We start from the raw sequence: 26,417 nt of genomic DNA, 5'->3' as shown, positions 1-26,417 counted from the left end.
TAGGGTGAAATGTTCAGTTATCCTAAGAAAATGTGATTAATTCAGTCATCAAATGTTTCTTTCCTGTATACCTCCAAGCAATTCCAAACTCTCAAAGGTTTGCAAATATAAGTGGAAGGATTTTTGAATCTTCTTGTCCTTTTTGACCTTGAATCTCAGGACACTAAGTTAGAAGTCAAGAAACCTAGGTACCACCAAAACCTATCTGTGGCATCTAGAGTAAGTCAGTTCCTTTCTCTAAGTCTCACTTTTCTCATATGAAATAGGAATGAGGTAGACAGAATAATTTCATAAGACTTTCATAAGAATAAATTCAAGAATAAAATAATTTCAAGGTCCAACATTCTAAGAATTCATATTCTTCCAAATGTTTGTTATTTACTAAGCTTCTAATCCTTTATTATTACCTTTCTCATTTTTCTTCTTCTTTTTCTTTTCTACTCTTCTGACTTAAAATAAAGATGTTTATTGGACACCTACTATATGCAAGGAATTTCATTAGGTGCTTTTGGTACAAAAAAAAAAAAAATAGAAAACCAAAGCTCACCTTTGGCTCATAAGGAGCAAACACTGTGATTCAGTGGGAAGAACTCTGGCTCTAGCATAAGAGATCCTAGGTTTGAAGCCTGCTCCTAATTTTGAATAACAGTGTTTTGCTAAGCAAGTTATATGACCTCAATTTCCTCATTTGTAAAATGATTGGGGGAGAGGAGAGGAAAACTAGATGACATGTGACTTCTAACTTCTATAATCCTTGCATTATATTGAAGAAATCAAATTCACATATGTGGAAAAATTAAATAATAATTGATGATTGAGAAAATAAGTCAAATTCCCTAGAATACAATTCATAAAATCATTCATGATAAATTATTTAACTCGATAGATGTATATGCATATATTTCTGCTTGTATATATATATATACATATGTATATATAATATTATGAATCATATAATACTATGAAGATAGACATCATATGTGTAGGTATATATTATATACATATGTATTATGTGTTTCTATTATATGTGGAGGCTATATGTATGTATTGCATATATTTACATATATGTGTATTATATGGATGGGGAATATATACATATAGAGGGAACTGATGACTTAATAGACAGAGCAGTGGGCCTGGAGTTAGGAAGATCTGAGTTCAAATTCATCTTCAGACATTTCCTAGATATGTGACTATGGATAAGTCACTTAATCTCTGATTGCTTGACAAAATGAATCTGCTGGATTTAAAGAAGAAAATCACAAACCACTCCAGGATCTTTTGCAAGAAAATCCCTAATGGAGTCAAGAAGGGTTAGTCATGACTGAAACAACTGAACAACAATACACATGCGTGTGTGCGAACACACACACACACATACATACAAAAGCAATAAATGCTATGAATTCATAAAGGAAAAGGAATACCTCAAACAGAAGAGTTTTTAAAAAAAACTAGGATGTGATATTTAAGATAAAGTTTGAATGATGGATAAAATTTAAATAGATGGGTGGTTCATCATGAGCACAACCATATAGATGGGAAAGTACAAGCTATGTTTTTGAGATGCTAAAAATAAAAATTTGTTTGGCTGAAGCATAGGATTTATGTGAAAGGAGAGAGGGAAATTAGATTGGAAAGGTAGATCATGGAGAGCTTTCAATGTGACATAAGCAGTTTGGAACTTTCTTCTGTAAGTAATGAGGAGCCATTGAAGAATTTTGAGCAATGAAGTAGAATAAGCATAAAATTATTTTAGTAAGATTACTTTAGTGGGAATACAACATGCAAAGTTACTTTGTCCAGTGCCATAAATTCCCCTCTCTTGGTACAGGAAAATGGAAACAGTTTGTACTACTCAGACAAACTATGCTAGAATATATCAGGCCTCCCTTCATTATCATCAGCTTCCTCGATTCTAATGTATGGCCTTTGGTAATATCAGCTTATATAAACTATAAACCCAGACCACTAGTCAAGAAAAAAAAACAAAAACATTAATCTATCACATTTTATCAACATTGCAGATATAAACTACACCATTATTTTCTTTTTCATTTTTATGGTTCTATTTTGTTTTTATATCACATCCCTGCTGAGTCATCCATTATAACAAAAAGAAGAAAGGAAGGAGAGGAAGAAGAAGGAGAGAAAGAAGAAGGAGAGGAAGAAGAAGGAGAAGAGGAATGAGAGGAAGAAAGAAGAGGAGAAGGAGAAGGAGGAAGAGGAGAAGGAGGAGGAGGAGGAGGAGGAAAAGGAGGAAAAGAAAGGGTAGGAGGAGGAGTAGAAGTGCAAAATGAAGGCAGTTCAGCAAAGCTGACTAACACATCAAAGTATTTGTAATCTATATCTATATAGATATCGCATCTATATATCTAAAAAGATCTATAAAGAACAGATTTATTTTTAAGCTCCTTATCCAGAGACAAATTCAATAATTATATAATGTTTAGTTTAATTTGGGATCTTTCCATTGACGTTGTATAAACATTGTATATGTTTTTTCCTGACTGTTTATTTCTCTCTAAATCAGTTCATCTAAGTTTTCCCACACTTTTCTGAATTCATAATCAGTATTTTTACATTCATTTACATTTTAACATTCATTAGATTATGTAAAGTAATTTATTTGGCTATTCCCCAGTTGATGCATCTTATGACATGTCATGACCTCACGATCAACTTTGCTCTTCCTCATAAGCATATCTCTTACCAGATAGTCTTTGCCCACAGAGGAATGGTCAGTGTCCTCAGAAACCAAAGCATACTTAAACCATACCAGAAGTCTTCCTATATCATAGCACCATCACTTTCTGCTTCCTTAACTGTTCCCCATAAGGAGAGTATCTCAGGGAGCTTCACTGTACATATTTTACTTATATTTCCCAGTCCCATAAAGTTCTCAGAGGAGAGACCCTAGAGCCCAGTTAGGTAATCAAGAGGTCCAACTATGAGATAATGAAGGCTTTATATGGTTATATATGAAGAAAATATAAGGCTATATATGGTTAGAGAAGATAAGCAAAGGAAAGACAAATACAGAGAGACAGAGACAGGCAGAGAAAAACAGAGAGATAGAGACAGAGAGAGACAAGTAGACAGAGACAGAGATGAGAGAGACAGAGAAAGGAAAAAGTCAAAGATAAATATTGATTCAATGTCTTCTTGCTCAGCAAGCCATATTTATTTGCTACGTCTAGGCCATAGATCTAATATTTCCACGTTAGAAAACAGGATCAGATCCATCCTCTTCTCCTTTTCTGTTCTCCCTTCATTCCAACTTTCTCTCATTCCTTTCCCAGGCTAGATCCACAAATCCCAATACCTTTAACCTCATCATTAAATGAATGTTTAGGGAAACCTCAAACTCATTTGGCCATTTGCACAATATTCAACAGTTTGATCCTAATCTGCCTTGTGTGAAATTAAGTAATTCTTGCTTGAGGCAATATAGTTTATTCAATTGAAGAAAATGTTTACAAAATGCTTTGTAAGAAAATCAACTAAACCACACTGTCCCAGGGAAATGTAAAGAGAGAACTGGAAAGAGAACAATGAAAAACAACTATCCCCTCCAAAAAAAAATGAAAAAGATCTACATAGATTTCTATAAGAAAGATCTTTCCTAGTGATGATATCACTACAGTGGAGTCACCACTTTTAGATTCTAATTTCAGTCTTTTATGTACTAAGTGATAAGTTAGAAGGAAAACCCTTCTAGATACAGAATCTAAGTGGTCTCCTGTAAAGGGCTAGCACTGAGCAATGCACTTGGATAATGAAGCACGTGAGACTAATTGCCAATTGGACAGTTCCCTATTAACTTGTTTGAAGGTTGACACTCCCCAGCTGTTCTGTGCTGACTTGATTGGTGGGACAAAGAGGGGGAAGTGACTTGGGTGGGAGGAGTAGGAGAAACTTGGGTGGTGGAACTCACGCTCTCTCGCACTTGTGACCTGGCCTTAGAGGGTGATGGTAAAAGATCTAGAATAAAGACATTTAGTGATCCTGACTCCGGCTGATTTCTGGGAAGATAGAGTTCCAGCAGTCTCCATTATGGGTTCAGCTTTACAGTATGTACAATAGAGGTGAAAATTTGTCAGCAATTCCAGCAGAGAATATATATATATATATATATATATATATATATATATATATATATATATACACACACACATATACATGTATACACACACACACACACACACACACACATATATATATACATATATATATATATGTATATATAGATATATATAGATATATATATGATTTGTCAGTACAAAATCAAATAGATCAAAGGTCACAATACTAACTAGATTCCTAAGGAAAACAGAGGTTGCCTTAGGAACAGAAGAGAAATTTGTCTGTCTAACAGAAAGATATTTAGGAGACAAAAACTACTTATGAAAAGAATTTAAGATAAATCTGAAATCATGCATAAAATCATAAGAAAATAAGAGAAAGACAGAAGAAGATCAAAGAGCAGAATATGCTGAATTCAGTAGCCATGGACACTATGTCATCATCAGCTTGTTTGAACCACCATTTTCTAAACTCTGAATGAAAGCAGGCATCAGGGATATATTGTTAAATTTTAGCAACCAGTGTTTGGTGGAAAAAATGTATGCACAACATAGTTTTTTTGTTTTTTTTCCTGAGTCAATTGGGACTAAGTGATGCACAACATATTTTTAAGTTAGTCTGAGTATTATATTAAATTTAAAAAAAATCTTTGCATCAAGTTTCTCTGATAAATCTTATTTCTAAGATATGTTAGAAATGATTAAAATTTATATGAGAGCTATTCCCCAATTCATAAATAATCAACGTATATGACTATGTAATTTTCCAGTGAAGAAATCTAAACTATGGATGGTTATATGAAATATTGTTTAATATTTTTAAAGAAATGAAAACAAAAGTACCTCTTAGATACTACCTCAAATCATCATAGTTGTCCCCCCAAAATGAAAAATGCAAATGCTGGAGGGACTGTGAGAAACAGTACATTGATACACTATTGATGGTGCTGTGACTTGGTCTACTCATTCTGGAAAGCAATTTGGGACTATGTCCTGTTGTAAAATTAGATACACTTTTTGACCTAGCAGTACTACTACTAAGATCTATACTCCAAAAAGATTAAAGGAAAAGGAACGATACATAAATAAATATTTAGAACAACTTTTTTTTTTTGTAGTGGCAACAAAAACTAAAGAAACACATATCAATTGAGAAAATGAATGAACAAAATATGGCATATAAATATGATGGAATACTGTTGTCTTGTAAAAAATAATGAAAGGGATAATTTCATAGAAATCTGGAAAGACTTACATGAATTAATATGTAGTAAAGTAAGAAGAAAGAGGAGAATAATATTTACATTACCAACAACATTGAAAGGACAACTTTGAAGGATCAAGAACTCTGATCAATGCCATGACCAACCATAATTCCAAAGGAATTATGAAGGAAAGAATGAATCACTAAGTATTCATTAATTAATATTAATTGATGCTTATTTGGTTTTGACTTGATTACCTTTCTGCAGGGAAGTGAGTAATATTAATTAATGAATACTTAGTGATTCATTCTTTGGCCATGGCAATCCATAAAACAAAAGAGGACCTTCAGTCCTATGTAACATCTTTCTCTATTTGTAATGATAATACTAGAATGGTAAAAAATTAAAATTAAAATAAAAAGTCCACAAGTGATAAAACTCTATTTTTAAACAGTCTATAAGCATTAGTTTGAGTATTATTTAGTTAATTAGTCATTAGCTTATCTGAATATGAGATCCTTGCCCAATGACAACAATTGGACTTCCTATTAGAGCAATTGAATCATGACAATACTGATATTCTCAGTTCTAAATTAAGTCATATATATAAAGAAATAAACCGCTGCTCAATTTTTTAAAAATGGCTTTAAGCTTCTTTACCGAAAAACAAAGGAGTTGTTATACTTATATGCCGAAGGACAGTGAAAAATATAATTTCAGGGGAATTCTGTTCATCTCAATGACATTGCTCAATAAGAATTTGCAAAAATGTAGTGACAAAAACAAGACAGCTAGGTGGTACAATGGATAGAGCATTGCCCTGGAGTAAGGAGGAGCTGAGTTCAAAATCTGGCCTCAGACACCTGCTGTGTGATTCTGGGAAGTCACTTAATCCTCTTTCCCTCAGTTTCCTCATCTGTAAAATGATCCAAAGAAGAAAATGGCAAACCACTTCACTATCTTTGCAAAGAAAACTCCAAATTTGTAACTTTTGAGTCATAAAGAGTCAGTGTGACTTAAAATACTCAACAATAACAAAAATTGCATCTTATATCTCAAAATATTTTACAGAGCATGGGGAAATAAAATTCTACAAAGATAAAACCCTATGGAATAAATCAACACAAACTTTAATACTCAGCTTCTTTGATGAAATGGTGGGAAAAAACTAGATCGGTAAAAATGTTGTTCAAAAAGTATGGTCACAGTGTGATAAAAAATATATACAAATCCATATGTAGACACATAAATAAATATATACACATACACATAATAGGTACATATGTAAGTTTATTCCTACTATATATATTATATATATATATATATATTCAAATTTATACACATGTGTGTATGTTCATATATGTGTGTATATTCATATACATTTTATCATGCATGCATATCACAAATATTCTCTTCAAGAAGGAAATAAAGGGTTTTGGACATGGCTAAAAATGCATGACATCACAAAAATTGAAATTGATTATATCTGAATCATTGAAAATGGTTAAAAATATGAGGGTCATTTCTGAATCAATTCTATATATAATAATACCAACCTTATTAAAGATAAAAATCAATTCCAAATAAGAAGAAAGAATAAAAATTGGAAGCTCAGGCATCCAAAACTCTCTAAACAAGCTGTTGACTATTTGTTTGTTTTTAATATAAAGGATAATAAATCCTTAAGAAGTTCAACAATTCACAGTGGATAGAGCACCAGCCCTGAAGTCAGGAGGACCTGAGTTCAGATCTGATCTCAGACACAACACTTTCTAGCTGTGTGACCTTGGGCAAGTCACTTAACCCCAAATGCCTCAGGGGAAAAAAAAATTCAATTATTGCAAATCAAGTACCATAGTGAGATCAAGGAGATCCTAAAAAAAGGTTTCAGCCAGCAAACACTTTATTTCCTTGTCAAATGGGAAAAGATAACAGCCAAGGCAATACTGTATTAGAATATAAACTCATGCCATGTTTGGGAAAACTATGCCTAAAATGTTACTAAATGTTGGGTATCCTTTAACTCAGCAAAAATTCTATTAGATTCATACTTCAAAGATATCATACAAAAAATGCATACCAAAAAATTGTAATAGCTATTTTTGTAATGATAAAGAACTGGAACCTAAAAATTTTAGTCATCAATTTAAGAATGACTAGACAAATCATATCATATTAAAAACAATAAAATACTACTATGTTGTAAGTAATTAAGAAAAAGATGCTTCCTGAGGAACTTAGAAAGACTTTGTATAAACTGATACAAAGAGAAATAAGCAAGAACCGGGAGAACAACTTATAACACAAAAACAATACTATAAAAAGCAAATAACTGAAAAACTTAGAATTCTAAACAATGCAATGAATAATGATTATTGAAGCAAAGAAATGAAAACAAAATAAATATCCATTAATCAGGGGATGTCTAAAAAAATTGTGGTACATTATGTTGGGATTTTATTGTACCATAAGAAGCAGTACATATAAAGAATTATGAGAAACATGAAAAGACTTATATGAATTGATGAAGAGTGAAATAATCAGAACTAAGACAGTTTATCTTTCACTAGCAGAGTCATCTCTATCCTACAATACATCGGAATAAAACTTAAATATAGGATGTTTCTCTACTGGTCAATTTTTTAAACTTTTACATGGAAAAAAAGAGGAGAGAGTAAAGGATAAAGAAAGATGAGAAAAGGAAGAGAGAAAGAATTATATATACTTAGATTAATTGAACAAAGGTTGGAAGAAAGAAGGAATGGAGAAAATGAGATAAACTTTTGCCTGAAGTAAAGGCCTATCTTTTTAATACCAATATTCTTCTGGTGGAGTCCTATATCTTCCAATCATGGAATATTAATTAACCTCTTAAGAATTAAAGTTGACAGTCATTGAAAGGGTGATCAGCATACTCAATATTCCATAGTTCTTCTCCTCTGCAAGGAAGGATACATGCTAGGCATGAGTGAGTAGGCCTCATTACAATGAGAAATTAATTATGTAACAGATGTTTAATCAATTTAAAATCATTAACTCAAGAAAATTGACAGAGCCATAAAACAAGATCAAACAGCTAATAATTACTCTCCTTACCATGGGAAGATACAGGAAAGCCAAGTCAAATTAATAGCAGTTTAAAGCATAAACTCATCAACAAAATATCATGAAAAAAATAATAAATTATAAGCAGTGTCATCTCACACTTTGCTCACTTTACTACAAAAGTAAAGAAAGAGAAAATTAAAGTAAACAGATATGAATAGGAAACCCAGAAAGTCATTTTATTCTAAGTGCACTGGCTGATTAAACTGAGAAAACAACTGAAAAAAGGGAGCATGAAACAGATTTGCAAGTGTTTTTAGAGTGAAGTATTCTCAATAGTCATGAACATAAAGGTTCAGTATGCATTATTGTTGAGCTCAACAACCTATGTGCAGAAGAAACACATGATAGTCTTCATAATTTAAAAGCATCCAAAAATTGGTTTTCTTAACAAAAAAAAATTTCAGAACAATGTAAAAGATCATAGTAATTGAGATTATCAACAACTTTTGACCCTTATACCTGCTTTACTATCTCTATAAAATCCTCATAAGAATAAATTATGTATATATTAGTTAAAATATGAGGAAAAAGCAGAAAGATTTTTATAAGATTTTCCACAATAACCAGAGTTATGGTTTTTCTACTAAGTTTTAGAGAAAGCAAGGTCTATTTAGTCAGTAGTCAGTTAGTTACTTTGTGTTTAGTCAGTTAGTTAGTTAGTCAGTTAGTTAAAATCAATAAATTAGTTTTTGAGAACTAGGATTGTTTTTCCCTTCTTTTTGTCTCCAAAGTATTGTGCCTGGCACTTAGTAGTGCCTTGAAGAAGATGGTATCTTCATCTCTGACTAGCTTGAAGAAACAGGTCTCTGCTGGTATATTAAAGTCTTGGTAGGATAAGAAAGTTTCCTGAATCCCTGACTTATTAATGGGATATTAGAGGTCCTTATAATCAATGAAGGGATCCCTCTACAACTTCTAAGATAGAAAGTCAGTTATCAATGGGAATCAATGGGATGCCCATCCTTTGGGGAATGGCTGAATACTCTATAGTATATGAATATATATTGTGCACTAAGAAATGATGAGCAGGCTACTTTCAGAAAAACCTAGAAAGGCTTGCACTAAGTGATGCAAAATGAAATAAGCAGAACCAGAAAAATATTCTACACAGTATCAGCAATATTGTATAATGATCAACTATGAATGATTCAACTCTTCTTAGCAACATAAAGATCCAACAAGTACAAAGGACTCAAAGAAAGAAAATGCTATCCTAACCTGATGGACTTAGTGCAGATCAAAGCATATTTTTTCCATTTACTTCATTCTTTCTAGTGTTTTTTCTTTTGATTTTTTTTCTTTTACAACTATGACTAATATAGAAATATGTTTTACATGATAGCACATCTATAAACTACATTAAACTGCCTACCATTTTTGAGAAAGAGGAGGGAGAAGATAAGAGTGGGAGAAAACTTTGGAACTCAAAATGTTGTAAAAATGAAAGCTGAAGATTTTCTTGTCACATATCTGGGGGGAAATAAAATACTATTATATTTTTAAAAGGCTTCCCTAATGATGGTGAAATTCAACAAATGTACCTGTTCATTGCCCTAATCATACAGCACCATATTACATATACAGAGCTCTAAAACATTACACAGTAACATCAGTAAAACCCATAGCAATAGAAACATCACCTATAGATTGGTGGTAGAAAAACTAATCTTTAATGGGTGTAACAGTTGATCCAAAATTAATTAAATCAAGCAGGGATCACATTTGGGGTACTATGTAGTGCTGTTAAGTATCTCCAAGTTACTATCTTCTTTAAGAATTCCATCTTTTTAACACCCATACTTTCCCAGGGATGCCATATGACTAAGAAATATGAACTATCTTCATCTCAGAAAAATTAACATAATACATAATCCAAATAGAAATAGAAATATATTCAGGGGTTTTGTTTTTGTTTTTGTTTTTTTTTTGTTGTTTTTCCTGGAATGCCTTTTCATTACACTGATCACCAGAATTCCATTGAAACTGGTTTGGGAAAGATTGGCTTAACTGAAACTAACCAGATACCCAAAGGAATGTGTGCTCCACCTTGCCCTTTTCTCAAGGAAAGTTCACTGGAATGGCATCAACTGGCTCCAGATTCCCATGTTCCTGCCTTCCTTGTTCTCAGGGAGAAATCACAATTTGATACTGAGATATTTTAGAATGTGATGTCCAAGGGCAGAGAAGACTGATAATAATGATTCATTCCAGAACTGACTTCTTGGAGATATCCTGGGGTCTTCTAAAATAGAAATAGGATAAGAGTAGGGAGAAAATGAGAGAACAGGGGTCCCCCCAAAAAAGTCTAGCCCTTTAAATATTTGAAAAAAATTCTCATGTCCTTCCTCCCCTAAATTTTCACTTTTCCACAGTAAACAATCCCAGTTCTTTCAACAGTTCTTCACATCACATGGTTTCCATTCTCCTCACTAGTCTAGTCATACTCCACATTGTCAATGTCCCTCTTAAAATGTTGCCTCCAGAAATGAATACAATACTCCAAATGTGGTCTAACTAATACATTGGCACTCTGCCTTCCTAGTTCTGCACATCATCTTTCCATTAATGCAACCTCAGATTACATTAGCATTTTTGGCATCCGTACCATTGTGTTGCCTCATATGAACTTGCAGTCGATTAAAACCCTTAAATAGTTTTCACATGATTGACCTACTGTTGAACTATGGCTCCTCTATCCTTTACTTACTTGTTGTTTTTTTTTTTTTTATCCTAAGTATAGGATTAAATATTTAGCCTTGTAAAAAGTTTATGTTTGAGATTAGAGCCTGTATTTTATGCTGTCAAGAAGCATTTAAAATTTTGCTTATTACATAAGCTTTCCCTCTTAAGCATGTCATTTGCAATTTTGATAAATTATCTGTTTTCAAGCAAATCACTTTTTGAAATGTTGAAGAGGACAGATACAAATGCTGAGTCCTGTGATACTCCAAGTCAACACCATCTATATAATGTCTAGTTATAGATCTAAGCAGGAGGTGACAAAATGAATAAAGTTGGAAGATCTGAATTCACTTCCTGCCTCTAGCACTAAGAGTGTGACCCTGGCAAAGGCATTTAACCCCTCTCAAACTCAATTTTGTCATTTGGAAAATAATTAATATTAGCCACTAACTCATAGGTCTATTGTGGAGATCAAATAAGACATGTGGAAAGCATTTTAACAAACCTTAAAGTTACATGTAAATGTTAGATATTATTAGTAGGTAGAGATTTTGCTCGAAATTTTATTGGTGTACGGATTCATAGGTGAAAAACCTCCCAATTCCAGTATAAATTAGTACCTTCTCTGAACCTAAAGGGTAAGCAATTTTTCAAAAGTCACCTTCTGGATTCAAAGGCAGCTCTTTATCTGCAATATATATCAGGATGTCTCCCATCATTATAAATCAGCCAATAAACATTTATTAAGTGTCTACTGTGTGCTAAACATTATGCTAAGTCCTGTAGATATTAAGAAAGCCAAAATATAGCCCTTGCTCTCAAGGATCTTATTGTTTAATAGGGGAGACATCATGCAAACAACTGTATACAAATGAGTTATATACACAACCAATTGGAAATAATCAATAGAGTGAAGGCACTTGAATTAAGTGAGACCAGGAAAGATTTTCTGTACAGGGTGGGATTTAGCTGGAAGTTGATCATTATTATGTTGATCATTATTATTATTGATCAATGCACTTTGGGTATACTTGTTCATACTTGTTCATAAATCCAACTATCTGAACTATCTATTATCCTTCTGCCCACATTACACCATCTTGTCCATAAGGTTCCTTAATTTCATCTCTCAATACCATCATGAACCAAACAACTTCATGCTGCATTTTACCTCCCATTACTTCATCTACCATCATATTCTCATCATCTCCCTATCACCCGCATTACCAACAACAACACCATAATCTTTATCCTGTCTTCTAATCATTTTTTTTTTTTACTTTAGAGAGTCTAAGTGTTCTCCTCTTTGACCACTAGATGGTGGAAGAGGAAAGTATCTGGAAGTAAAAGTGGCTTATAGAATTCAGGGATAGTACAAGAAAAAGAAATATCAGGATGAATAAAATATATTTTTGTAGGGAGTTTTTCACTTGGTATTCCCAAAATATTCCTATGAGTAAACTTATTCACTTTTCTTCATAGTATCATAAAATCTTAGATTTAGGGTTAGTTAAGGATCTTAAAGATCATCGGATGCAACCCTCTTATTTAACAAATGAGGTAACAGGTCAGAGAAGTTAATCAGCTTGTCTAGGAACATAGGGCAGCTAGAGGGCTCAATGGATAGAACATTGGGCCTGGAGTCAGAAAGACCTCAAACACTTAATACCTCTGTGAGTCTGGGCAATTCACTTAACTAATGAACCAAAGAAGGAAATGGCAAATTACTTCAGTATCTTTCCCCAAAAAATCCCAAATGTGATTGATCATGAAGAGTCTGACACAATTAAAAATGATTAATCAAGGGGCAGCCAGGTGGCGCAGTGGATAGAGCACCAGCCCTGAATTCACGAGGACAGGAGTTCAAATCTGATCTCAGACACTTAACACTTTCTAGCTGTGTGACCCTGGGCAAGTCACTTAACCCCAGCCTCAGAAAAAAATAAAATAAAATTAGATAAGATAAAATAAAATAAAATAAAATAAAATGATTAATCAACAACACTAACATCTCGAATCATACAAGTAGTAAATATTTGAAGCAGAATTTCCTGACTCCATATTCAGTATTCTACTCATCATACCACACTGCCTCCCTATATGCCAAGTTACATAGTACCCCAATTTTCTCTGGACCTCTGTCCAAATTCTATGTGAGCTTTCCATTAATGGATCCAGTAGCTGCACCTACACGTGATATATAGAATTTATCCATTACTGATTTGTTTTTCAATATCACAACTCAGTTTTGTTGATCAGATCTTCATCCAAAACAATGGCTTCCAGTAATGAAAGAGATCATGTCTCTATTGAAATATTAAATACTGTTGTCCATTTCACCAGAGCAGAAAAAAGTCCATATATGATCTTTTGTTCTGTAAAAAAATATACATAAATACATCACTGAGTCCCTTATATATAGTATGTTTAGAATACCCTACATTCTTAAATTTTATGTTAAGATATCATTTAAACTCAAAATGAATCCTTATTAATATTTTATGAGGAAAGCATATCTATACATATGTATACATATACCTACATCATATATACATTTATATCTATACATTTTACTTGTCTTTCTTATTTTATTCACATGTGCTTCTAGGGAAAAAATGCTAAATGACTTCAAATATTTTAAAGTTAGTTGCTCATTATAAGGAATTCCTAAGAATTTTCCAAAATCTTCCCTGAAGATGAAACTAAAGATGAGACTTGCTTGAGATCAACTAAAGTTTGATATTCTATAATTTTCCACTGTTTTTTGCCTGTCATAATTAAATTCAACCTGCAGTGTAATATCTTATCAGTATCTGCCAAACAATTAATCAAATAGCACATCTGTTAATAAAAACTTACAGAATCTTTCCTTTCCAGAACAGAATGAAACGAAATGTAATAAGACCTGACATTGACACTTGGAACATTGTGTATTTGTACAGTTTAGAGTGTGCCTTGTAGATTCCTATCTCTGTGGCAAATTTTTCTTGAGATGTCACTGACCTAAAAGGATGATTCAAAATAAAAGCAGATAAGCTAAAGAATCAGAGGATGCCAGAGGATTCTCTTCTTCTGATTTTAAGTCTTGTGCTCTTTTTTATCTGCCACATATCTAACCAAAATATGGAGGCAAGATGGGGTTTTGCGCTCAGGTGCCAAATTTAGAGGGCATTGATAATCCTTCAAAGAACCAGATTCAATAAAGCTTCATTGGTTTGTTGTAGACAAGAGACCTGTAATTCCTTCTGTCTGGGAAGTTGTTGGGTGTGGAATTCTCTCTGTGATAAGATCAGTTATTGTTCAGCAGCTCACAATCTTTGAGAGATGCTTAGAACACTGATAGTATAATTGATTTGCCCAGCGTTACACAGTCAGTGGCTATTAAAGATGAATTTGAACTCAGGACTTCCTGATCTGAAGAATCTAGTTAGAGAAATAATTAGGGGAAAAGGGCTCAGATGATTTCCTTCCTATTTCTGGCAGTCTCTTGTCAAGTGAAATGTATCCTAAACCCAGGCAAACCCTAACCCTTATGATTCCCCATTCCCCAGTAGCCTCCAAAGCATCTGCTTCCATGTTTCCCAGGGGTCTTCCCTTCTTCTGTTGCCTCTATTTTTAAAAGATGATTGGAGGGGCAGCTAGGTGATGCAGTGGATAGAGCACCAACCCTGAAGACAGGAAGACCTGAGTTCAAATCTGCCTTCAGACTCTTAGCATTTCCTAGCTGTGTGACGCTGGGCAAGTCACTTAACCCCAATTGCCTCAGCAAGAAAAAAAAAAAGAAAGAAAGAAAAAAAGATGACTGGGGTGGAGTATGTTTCATGCTGTTTTCTGGCCAAAAAAAAAAAAAATGCTAATCGCAACCTTGTTCTAGTATGACAAAATATGGACAAACCCTTAGATCAAACTTGAATAGAATAAGAATTCCCTTCTCATTAATAAAAAGTCTATTTTAAATGAGTATAATATAATATAACCACTAAAATCTTTTTCTAATGCTTCTAGCTGTGATGTGGATGGTTGCAGGTACTAGCCTGGTGAGGAAGAAACTCATTAATCCTTTCCCCCCATAAACATGTACTGCTGTCTCCAAGCTCCTTTTTCTGCAACTCATTGGGCATGGCTTAGTTTTCATTTTAAACCCAGCTTCTGAAAAGGAATGATGAGAAAAGGAAATGGTCAATGGTTATACCTCCCTTACCAGTCATAGTATCCAGCATCCATAGCTATTAAACAGATTTATCTAGAGAGAAATATGAATCTATTTATTTCTCTCCCTGCCTTGGGGAAGCTATAAAATGTGAATCAATAAAGTCTGTCTGTCTGTCTGTCTCTATCTCTCTCAAACACACACACACACACACACACACACACACACACACACACACACACACCATTGACTGCCACATTTGAGCAATGAAGCACATAGATAAGAATGCAATATTTAACCACATTTTTAGGAATCTTAGATAGTTTAAACAACAGGCCAAAAAAAAAAAAAAAAAACACTTATGAAATTGAGGTTGGGATGCCTAAATGCCTACCTCTCTTAGGAAAGAAGATGCAAAAGAAAAAGAAGGAAGAAATGAAAGAAAAGAGAAAGGGGAAAAGAGACGACAAGAGAGAGAAGGAGAAAAGGAGAAAGAAGAGGAAGAAAAGAGATAGAGAAATCACTAGTTTTGCATCAGTCAACTGTGAACTGAGCAAAACAGAATCTTCCTAAATGTGACTGTTTCATGACCCAAGAACACATTGCTATCAGCTTCATCACTGATATTGCACTTCTGCCTCCATAGTGACTGTTACCCTGAGCTCCTGCTCTCTTGGTCTTCTGATGCACTGCTTTGTCAAAACTCCTTCTCTCGTTGCCCTTGGACATCTCTCCCATTTAGCAGAGCCCAGCACAGCCTCCATTGTCCCTCCCAGGTTGTCAATGTGTTCACCCTCTTCTTTCACTCCACTTCCACCTTTTGAATTTCTTGATCTTATGTGTATATCTACTATCTTAAATTGGGAGAAAGGCAAATTTTATAGCCATAGTCTTGGTGGCCCCTCAGGGATTGAAGGAGATTAAATATTGAGCAATTTATGTCTCCTAGTGAACATTGACTTATAATATACTGTTATATTTTACTTAATAGTTTAGAAAGCTCTGGATTCACAAAGAAAATGCTAGTGTAACATAAATGCTTTGTTCTTCAGTCATGTTCAGTCACGTCTGACTCTTAATGACCCCATTTGGGGTTTTCTTGGCAAAGATACTGAAGAAGTGTGCCATTTCCTTCTCCAGCTCATTTTATGGATGAGGAAAAGGAGGCAGAGTTAAATGACCTATCCAGGATTACACACCAGTGTCTGAGGCCAGTTTTGAACTCAGAAAGAGGACTCTTTCTGATTCCAGGCTGAGCTCTCCATTCATTGAACCACCTAGCTATGCCATTGGTAAATCCTACCAGTCTATAAAAGTTTCAAATACAAGAGTATTCACAGACTATACATGTCATTTAAGGTCAGCCTACCTAAGTCAGAAAACTCTAATTATCAGGAGGCAATAAAGTAGTGAAATTTTTGGCCAACCATTCTGGAACACTATCTACTGAGTTATAGGGTTTCAACACTCAAAATCATAGACCTTTATTATACTGACATATTAAATAAATTTGTGAGATACAGCATTCATTACTTAATCTAGCATGAGAACATTCTTGTCTCTTAAGATATCCCTGAAGGACATCCAACCAAAAAACAGCAAAAAGATTCAATGGAGACCCCAACCCAGGTTTTAGCACCAGATTTGCCACATCAATAATCTTGCTAGGTTTATTGGCAAATCAATAAATCTTGCTAGGGTTATAGTACACATCCATAAAAATCAAGATAATAACATTACTAAAGTAGTTTGAAAGAACGGTTTGGAACTGAGTTGCCTATGATGGGGAATTCTTTTAAAAATGGACAGGAATTAACATGTATGAGACTGCCTGACATCTAGGGGAAGCAGTGGAGGGAAGGAAGGGAAAAGTTGGAAGTGATTGCAAGGGTCAATGTTGAAAAATTACCCATGCATATCTTCTGTCAATAAAAAGCTATAATAATAATAAATGGATAGGAAAATGGAAAAGAGAGCAAATATATTATAAAAAAAAAACAGGGCATGAAAGGAAGAACTAATACAGAACAAGCAGGTGGAATGGAGAGCTGGTTATGCTGGATCCTATTTCTCAGCTGAGTTGAAGAGGAAATAATATGTACATCTAAAAAGGTATAGAAATCTTCTAAACATATAGAAAGGAAAGAATACTGAAGGATTAAGGTAGGAGAGGGACTTTCAGAGAGGTGTAAGAATTGAAATGGGAGAGGTGGTGAGAACTTGGGAAGGTAGTCTTTGGAGGGATGGTCAAAGTAGGAAACAGGAGGGTGGGGCGAGAAGATAAGATAACAGGAATGGGGTAAAAAGAGAGACTGAGAAAAAAATTAGTGAGTAAAAATAAGATGAAAAGAAATTTACTAAGTGGTGACAAAGAACTGGAAATTGCAGGTAACCCCATTAACTGGAGAATGACTGAACAAATTATGGTATATAGTTGTGACAGAATACTACTATGCTATAAGAAATGAATTCAATGATCTTAGAAAGATATGAAATAATTAAGAGCAAAGTGAACAGAACATTGAATATAATAACAGAAATATTGTTTTAAGGACAACTTTAAATGACTATCATTTAGACTATTATAAATACACAAATTAAAAACAAAGGACAGGGGCAGCTAGGTGGCACAGTGGAGAGAGCACCAGCCCTGAATTCAGGAGGACCTGAGTTCAAATGTGACCTCAGACATTTAACAATTCCTAGCTGTGTGACCCTAGACAATTCACTTAACCCCAATTGCCTCAGCAAAAAATAATAAAAAATAAATAAATAAAGGACTTATGAAGAAAGATGCAATTCGCATTCAGAGAAAGAACTGATAAATAGAAGTATGTATAGAATCATTTCACATATAAATACACAGGGTATGTGTAGAGGTGGGGGGTGTTTCATAGTATCCATCTTTGGGGGGAAGGAAATCCAAAAAGGGAGGGAAAGAAATCTATCTAATAATTTGTATATTTGGAAGGAATAGCAAGTTGTATATGGTAGATTTGCAGTATCATGTATTTTTTTATTATATTGTGTTATATAAATGCTACTTTATTCTGTGCTTTGAAAATAAAATAAATTATTTTTTAAAAAATAATATTCAACCTATCTCTCACTAAAGGTTTTTGATAGAATCAATCAAGAGTTATTTGCTAAGCACCTACTCAGCCAAAAATAAGATTATTTGGATTTATTAGGTGACCTAGAAGGGGTGACCTAGAAGTCATTTTTGAAGAGGAAAAATCCAGAAAGGTAGTAATTTGCCTAAGAGCACACAACTAGCAAGCAGAAGGATTTAAATTCAAACCAATCCAGATCCAGTGCATTTTCTACTGCTTAACTACCTTAAGGCCTTTGCCAGCCTTCGAGAGGCACATATTCAGCAAAGCAACACAGCTTCTTTTTTCTGATTCCTCTGCCAACACTTCCTCTTCAGCAGATGCTCTGGTCTAAATCACTAAGTCCCCTTTTACCTTTTTAGTCACTGCTGCATTTTTCTGATACAATCTTAGCTCTAAGAAGTAGATTTTGTTTCTGTGTATGTGTGTATGTACATATATATGTGTGCACACACAAATATCCCCCTACATAAATGGAAAATAAGTAGTGTGGTACAATAAATAGAAACCCATCCTTGCAATCAGAAAGAACTGGATTCAAGAACCATAGTTGACATGTACTGATTCTGATACAATAGGAAAGTCACATGATCTCTTATTGCTCTCCAAGAAAACCTCTAAGGCATAATAGTATACAAAGTGAGGAATGAAACTCCTTGAAAGGTCTTTATTGACCTTAAGTAGTATGTGATCAGCCAATCAGAGAGTGGAAAGATGGGCCATATCCCATATTGATTGCCACATTGAACCAAGGGACTTGTCTTTAACTCAACTAAATCTATCTATTCTGCTCCCTCCCTTTCTAGTGCAAATTCTCAGCACCCTCTTTCTGAGCATCCATCATCCCCTCAAAGTAATTATAACCAAGGGTACACTAGAGTTGAGTCATATTTGCTTATGAGAGGTAATTGTTAAATTTTCATTGTGGGCATTTATACCTCAGAAATTGGGAAAGTTTACAAATCAGGACTCGATTATTCTTTTGTTGATTATCTAACTTGAGAAATGTGATGTAGAAAATTTCAATAAAGTAACTTAAATTTAAAAGCATATCCTCTGTGTGTGTGTATATATATATGTATATATATACATAAGTGTTTATGTATGTGTACAGATGTATATATATATATATATATATATATATATATATATATATATATATATATATATATATATATATGTAAATCTTCCACCCCCCAACTGATCACCTGATAAGCTTTATCAAATGCCCTTGACTAGGAGCTCCATCACAATCCTTTCATTTTCAGTGAAACAGAATAATTTTCATAGATACCATTGTGAACTATGGTGCAAATTTCATTTCATTATCTTTTCCTAAAGCATCCCCCTCTTCTGCATTTTTCTGTTGAAAACACCACCATCCTTCCAGTCATCCAGATTCACAACCTTGGTGTTATCTTTCACATTCCATTCTCTCCCACATAGTGAAACACTTACCAGATCTTACCCTTTCTATCTACTCACTATCCTTAGCATATGTCTCCTTCTCTCTTCTCACAAAGAACCAATATAGTTAAGGTCATCATCATCCATCCATCTCCTAATCAGCTTTCCTGTCTCAAGTCTTTCACCACTTCAATTCATCCTCCACTCAGCTACCAAAGTGCTTTTTTTTAAAAGCACTAGTCTGACAATGTCACTCCCTCACTCAATAAAATCCAGTCATGCTCTATTGATTTTAGGATGAAATATTAATTGATTTTTATTTTAATCTTTATATTTTCTATTTTTGTAAATTTTATAATATGGATAATTGTGAATATAATTTACAAATAAGTAAATATGTATTTGGAGGCTCAATAGATAGAATATTGGGCCTGGAGTCAGCAAGTTGTGTCCAACTTTTTACAACTCCATTTGGAGTTTTCTTGGCAAAAACATAGAATAGTTTACCAACTTCTTCTTCAGCTCATCTCACAGATAAGGAAGCTGAGATAAGCAGGGTTGAGTGACTTGTTCAGGGTAACAGAAGGCTAGATTTGAACTGAGGAAGATGAATCTGCTAGACCCCAAGCCCAGTACTCTATCCACTGTACTACCTAACTACCAGTCAGGAAGCTCTGAGTTCAAAGTTAAGGTGGTCAAGGAAATAGCAAATCATTCCAATATCTTTGCCAAGAAAAACCTCATGGACAATATTAGCATTATATACCTATGACATCATGAAGAATTACATGACTGTAATACAACAACAAATAAACATTTATTAGAAGTGTTGTTTCAAAAATACTTTACTAATGATGGATGCTATTAAAATAGTTTGGAGACCATTCTTCTAAGATCCTAAATTGCAGAGGAGATATAATTGTACATTAATAGGAGTACACACAAAGGTTTATTCCATGCCAATAAAATCACAAGACTGAAGCAAATGAAAAAGATGGTAATTGGAAGTATTTATGGTGAATTGGAAAGAGTCATGTCTTGAGAATCAGAAGAACTGGGTTCCAGTCCCAAGATAACCTCTTAGTGACTGTTTGAATTTGGACAAGTCATTTACTTCTCTGAACTTCACTACTGGGAGTGTGATATCCACCCAAAAGCATTTTCTATCTTTCAGGCACTTGCATAGAACAGCTAGGTAGCACAATGGACAGTCGAGTTTTGAGCCTAGAATCAAGAAGATTCATCTTCCTGAATTCAAATCCAACCTCTGATATTCACTAGCTATGGGCCCCTGTTTGTCTCAGTTTCCTCATCTGTAAAATGAGCTGGAGAAGGAATTAGCAAAGCACTCTAGTATCTTTACCAAGAAAATTTCAAATGAAGTTGGACACAACTGAAATGACTAAACAACAAAAACACTGGGAACAAATATAATAATTAATTAATAATTAAAAATTAAAAGACAAAAATAGTACTCCTGCCCTCAAAAAGCTTACACTTCAATACAGGAGAGAATATGTCTGAATATGGATATTAAAAATATATATACACAGGATAGATGAAAGGTCACTATAGAGGGAGTTGGGAGTAAAAAAGATGGGGGAAAAGAATCTGACATAAGGTGGCATTTAAGTCTCAAAGACAGCCAGGAATTCTCACAGGTGGAGGTGCTGCATATTAGTTGGGTCACCTTGGACAGATCAATTCTCTCATCTTCAGTTTTTTCAGTGGTGAAATTTGGTCCTTTCCAGCATTGAGCTACATTGTTTCTCAGATCCCTTCTAATTCTATGTTTACTAGATGATAATCTATTTGGGAGAAGAGAAGGTGGGTGGGTTTAAGACTGCATGGATACAGTTACCTTTGTAGCCATTCCCACAGCAACCACTGCAGAGCATTACTGCTGGGTAGTACGGTGGTTAGAGTGCTCAGACACAAGTCAGAAAAATCTGAGTTCAAATGTGACTTCAGATACATTTACTTGTATGACTCTGAGAAAATCGCTAAACCTCAGTTTCCTCACCTGTAAAACGGTAGTACCAGCACTTCCTTGCAGGGTTATTGTAGGGATTAAATCAGATATTTATAAAACTTAGCACAGTACTTGGTATAAAGTATTTCTATATAAATACTTATTCTCTTCTCCCCTGTCTCCATCATGCGTATTAAATGTTTATAAATGTTGCCTGTGCATTATTATTCAAACTTCTCTAGTTTATTTAAACAGTACAGTGACATTTAGTAGGAAGGGAGGGGATATAGGGATACAAACAGTAGGTGAGCTTTGAGAGGCAGCTTGTGTGCTTTGGGAAGCACAGCATTAAAAGAAGGTGCTTAAGTTATTAAAGTGAGGCACTTTAATCAACCAGTCCTCCTAGAGGGCTGGGGATTAATGTATTTTTACCACAAAGCCAATGAATCTATTCTGGTCATTTCAGGATCGCTCTCCCAAGCAAGGGAGAAACTTGTTCTGCTGCCCTTTCTGTGGGGTAAGGAGATGGAGTTTTACTTGGAAATTGATCCTGTTACCTTGAACCTGATTATCCTAGTGGCAAGCTATGTCATCTTGCTGCTGGTTTTTCTCATCTCCTGTATCCTCTACGATTGCAGAGGGAAAGACCCCAGTAAAGAGTACGCACCTGAAGCACCTCTAGACTCTCCACCATCCATCCAGCTGGTATTAATGAAACAGAGTTCTCCTGGTAGCCACTGGGCAAAGGGACCTGGCCTGCCTTATGGCACTTCAGCTCCTCTTGGGAAGAAGAGCACAGTGGTTTGAAGGGTACCAGGCAAGCAGTGGGCAAGAATTGGACCCTCTTCCATCATGTTTGCCTTCCCCTGGCACAGGACCAGCTTAGGCAAGTAAGTAGAAATCCTTCCTTCCTTTGTTTTTGCTTATCCCACCCCCACTTTGAGACTGCTGATTTTACCATTTGGGAATATTAAGCTAGAAGGGTGGCACTTGGTCATGCTCTCCAGTAGGAAAATCTCAATGATATTAGTAGAGTGGGGATAGCAAGTTTAAGTCTACAAACCTGCTATCAGGACAGGACAGGAAATATAAAAGCTTCTGGGAAAGATTAACATTTAAGGCATAGAGACAACAGAAGGGATACCCATATAACATAGAACTTCTGTGAGAAATGAGATGGGCTTACAGCTGTACTGCCTTCAGCAAATTCTCACTTTCCAAAACATTCATTTGGTGTCATTTCATCTCTGGATCATGCCCATAAATCCATATGGCCAGTTCTTTGCACTCATTTTTCTTCCCTGTGAATTCAGGTATCTTTTTGTAATATAGGCAGTGAATACTGTAAAGAACTTTCAGACATAGAATTTATGAATCAGGGGATTGCTTGAATGTACTGAAGATTCATATTATTGAATATATGGGTACCTTCCTACCAGTTGTAGGTCCAAATCAGTTGGTTTGGAGAAGTTTGAGGAGATATAGATTTGGAGTCAGGAGACTAATGATCAAATTTCAAGTTGGCTATTTCCTATTTGGGTCTTTGGCCACTTCCTCCTTGTTCAAGTCTTTAAGCTCTTTGAGTCTCTGTTTCCCAGGCTATAATAGGAGGGTTTGAAATTGATGATATTTAAGGTCTTTTTCAATTTTAAATTTCTGATGTTAAGTAGAATTCTTCCAGAATACTGTGAACTTTTCTAAGTAAAATCATCCCCATTTGTTCACTTATTCAAAAATTTAGAACTGTCTCTAAAAAGTTTTTGCATCTTATGTTACCTGAATCCAGATCAAATTATTCCCATTCTTAGATAAGCAACTTAAAACATGATAGGAAACAAGATAAAGAAACCATTCCCCTCCCCCCCTTACTAATGCAGAATGCAGGAGAAGAGGTTTTTTTGGAAATTAGCATTAGTCCAATACATCCTGCATTGTGTTGCCATATTACTTTCTGTTTTGGACCTTTTAGCTATTGCAGCCAACATAAAAATAACACCTTCCCTCATTACTTGGTTATGATCATTTGGGAAAGGATTGGTGTGAACAATATTTTATTATAAAGCTATGCTTTTCTCTAAAGCATGTTATTTGTCATAGTTTTCTATATTCATAAGTATAATTTATCTCAGAGTCAAAATATTATATATATATGTATGTGTATGTATATATATATAATGAGATTGTATAATACATGCATTATATAACTCATAATTATAGTATTATCATATATAATATAATATATATTATTACAACATAACATATTGTACATCCTTATATGTACATACACATATGTTTGGGCAATGTATATATCTATATATATACATATGTATATACACACACATATATATATATATATATACATATATTTAAAAAATATATGTATATATATATATGAAGGTCAATGGGAAAATGCCATTTAACATGAAGAGCTGCACTTCACATAGACCTAATCCACAAAGTGAAATTCACCTAAATTGCTCATGGCAGAATTGGGAGATCATTTTTCTATAAAGGGATAATAAGCTATATAAGAAAAAGAAGTTGAGGAATTCACAGAAATAAAAAGCAGTCTGATTTTTCTCTAGGTTTGAGAACAAGGAAGGAGAAAGGGGAAAGGAGAGAAGAGAGACAGACACAAACAGAATGAGAAAGGAAGAAGAGAAAGGAATTACTCTCAATTTTTAATAATAGAAAATACACAAATATAAAAAACTATTTCTATCTCATATAATAAACATTACATAAGAAGGAATTTTAAAGATCATTTAGTCCCCAGCTGCTTAAAACTATGGGTCTCAACCTCATATGGATCATAACTGAATGTGAGAGTCATGAAATTATAGTTTATTATCAATAGATGTTTAATTTGTATACCTATTTTATATACTTATATACCCAGGGTCACATAAAAAATGGGGGCAAAAAGAGATTGCAAATGGATAAAGTTTAAGAAGCCCTGAATTATAATTCAGTTATTTGAAATATGTAATAATGTATCACAATGGAGAGAGCACTGGATTTGCAGTGAGCACCTATCTACAAGTGTCAGTTTGGTCACTTGCTACCTCTAATCTGAGTGTGCCTATGTCTAGTGAGGAGTAAATAGTGAGGAAACTGAGCCTTTTATAGTGAGAAAACTGAAGCTTAAGGAAGATAAAGTGACTCAAATTGATATTTGAATACAGGTGCTCACTGCAAACCCAGTGCTCTCTCTATTGTGACACATTATTACATATTTCAAATAATTGAAGAGAAAAACAGAAAGAGGAGAAAAATAAGAAAAATGTAGTGGTAGTGGGGAGTGATAAAAGAGAGAAAAACAAACCCAGGAGAAAGAAGGGTGAATGTCTTATTAGAATGTATAAATTGTTCTTTTCACACCTTCATTTGCTTCTGTGAAAAGCCATCTGAGCAACGTTTTCATTGCTCTTTGAAATTCTGATCTCCTTCAACAGTATAAGAATGTCTCTTGCTGTGAAACAGCTTAGAATCCTCAAATGTTAGAGCTGGAAGGAATCTTGAGATCTAGTCCAACTTATCCTGTGCGTTGTGGAGTTGTGGAATTGTGGAAAATGAGGCCAAGAGAATTTAAACAACCTTCCCATGGTCAGAGAGAAAGTAGAAAGAATGGAGCTATATATAACAATGCTTCTTCTCTGCTTTCATTTTTAATATATATATTTTTATTATTATTAAATATATTATCTTCTATATTTATATTTGATAGTTGTATTTAATATTTATATCATGGTTGTAGTTTAACTATATTTATATGTTTATCTAAATTATAATGTTTATATTAATCTATAATTATATTCATATGTTAATAATTTATTTATATTGTGCTGTGCACAATATGCAAAACATATTGACTCATTTGATCCTTATGACAGCTCTGGAAAATATGTGCTATTAGCACCCCCATTTACAGATTGAAGTCTGTTTTTTTTTAAATAAAGATTTGTTTTCCCACGAAATTATGATTGCTTTATACCTATATGAATTTAGCAATTAATTTAGGACCCTAGAAGTGGCTGTTGATTTCTTAGTTACATCCTGAATATCCCTCCTATATTCAAAACCTGTCTGATTTTTATGGTAATTTAGGCTACCTCATTCCCAAATGGTTAAGAATTCTCTTCGGAATCATCATTTATTTCATTATTCTGATATCCCCCTCAAATCTATTCCCTTACATAATCTTTTCATATTTAAAAGGAATGGGTTTATAGTTTAATGTGTAATCATATTTTTATTATACTATGTTATGGAAATTCTTGTTTTATTCCATAAATTAAAAATAAGATAAACAAATGTGAAAAAATAAAGAATGTGATTCAAGGTATTTTTAAAAATCAGTCCCTAATTCCCCTATTCCTATTTCAGGTTGTCAGATTGTAATCCAAGTTCTTAGTCTAGCTGGTGTATGAGATAATGGAAAAATGAAAATCTCTTTTTACAAAATAAAAAAGAACCCTTTAGGGAGAAAAGGGTTAAGCTCTGTTTGTAGTTTTCCTTGCTCATAGCAAACCTTCAAATGTTGTATTGAATAAGGTAGCCAGAGCAGATAAACCTATAGGTGATAGGACTTTGGCCAGATCTCACATGGTAGCTATTGGTCAGGTGAAATCAAAGAAGGAGCCGGATTGATTTTCTATAAAGGTTAGTCAGAAATCCTCCACTCAGGCTTAGCTT

At 34.0% G+C, this 26,417-nt stretch overlaps 2 protein-coding genes across 2 annotated transcripts in view; both read left to right on the top strand.

Annotated features, from left to right (window-relative positions):
- The first annotated feature begins 22,089 nt into the window (after positions 1-22,089).
- SMIM36 (small integral membrane protein 36) lies at positions 22,090-22,529 on the top strand. The gene has a single exon (XM_074261844.1). The coding sequence runs from the start codon at positions 22,143-22,145 to the stop codon at positions 22,527-22,529; it is 387 nt and encodes a 128-aa protein (XP_074117945.1). The 5' UTR covers positions 22,090-22,142.
- Positions 22,476-26,417, top strand: part of MMD (monocyte to macrophage differentiation associated) — a 106,288-nt gene continuing 102,346 nt past the window's right edge. Inside the window, exon 1 of the mRNA XM_074261840.1 lies at positions 22,476-22,612. Within this exon, the coding sequence (XP_074117941.1) occupies positions 22,575-22,612 (38 nt within the window). The 5' untranslated portion in view covers positions 22,476-22,574. The remainder of the gene's footprint in view (positions 22,613-26,417) is intronic.

The sequence above is a fragment of the Sminthopsis crassicaudata genome, chromosome 4 (genome assembly GCF_048593235.1).
Source record: "Sminthopsis crassicaudata isolate SCR6 chromosome 4, ASM4859323v1, whole genome shotgun sequence".
NCBI lineage: Eukaryota > Metazoa > Chordata > Mammalia > Dasyuromorphia > Dasyuridae > Sminthopsis > Sminthopsis crassicaudata.
This window is presented reverse-complemented; position numbering and strand designations above follow the sequence as displayed.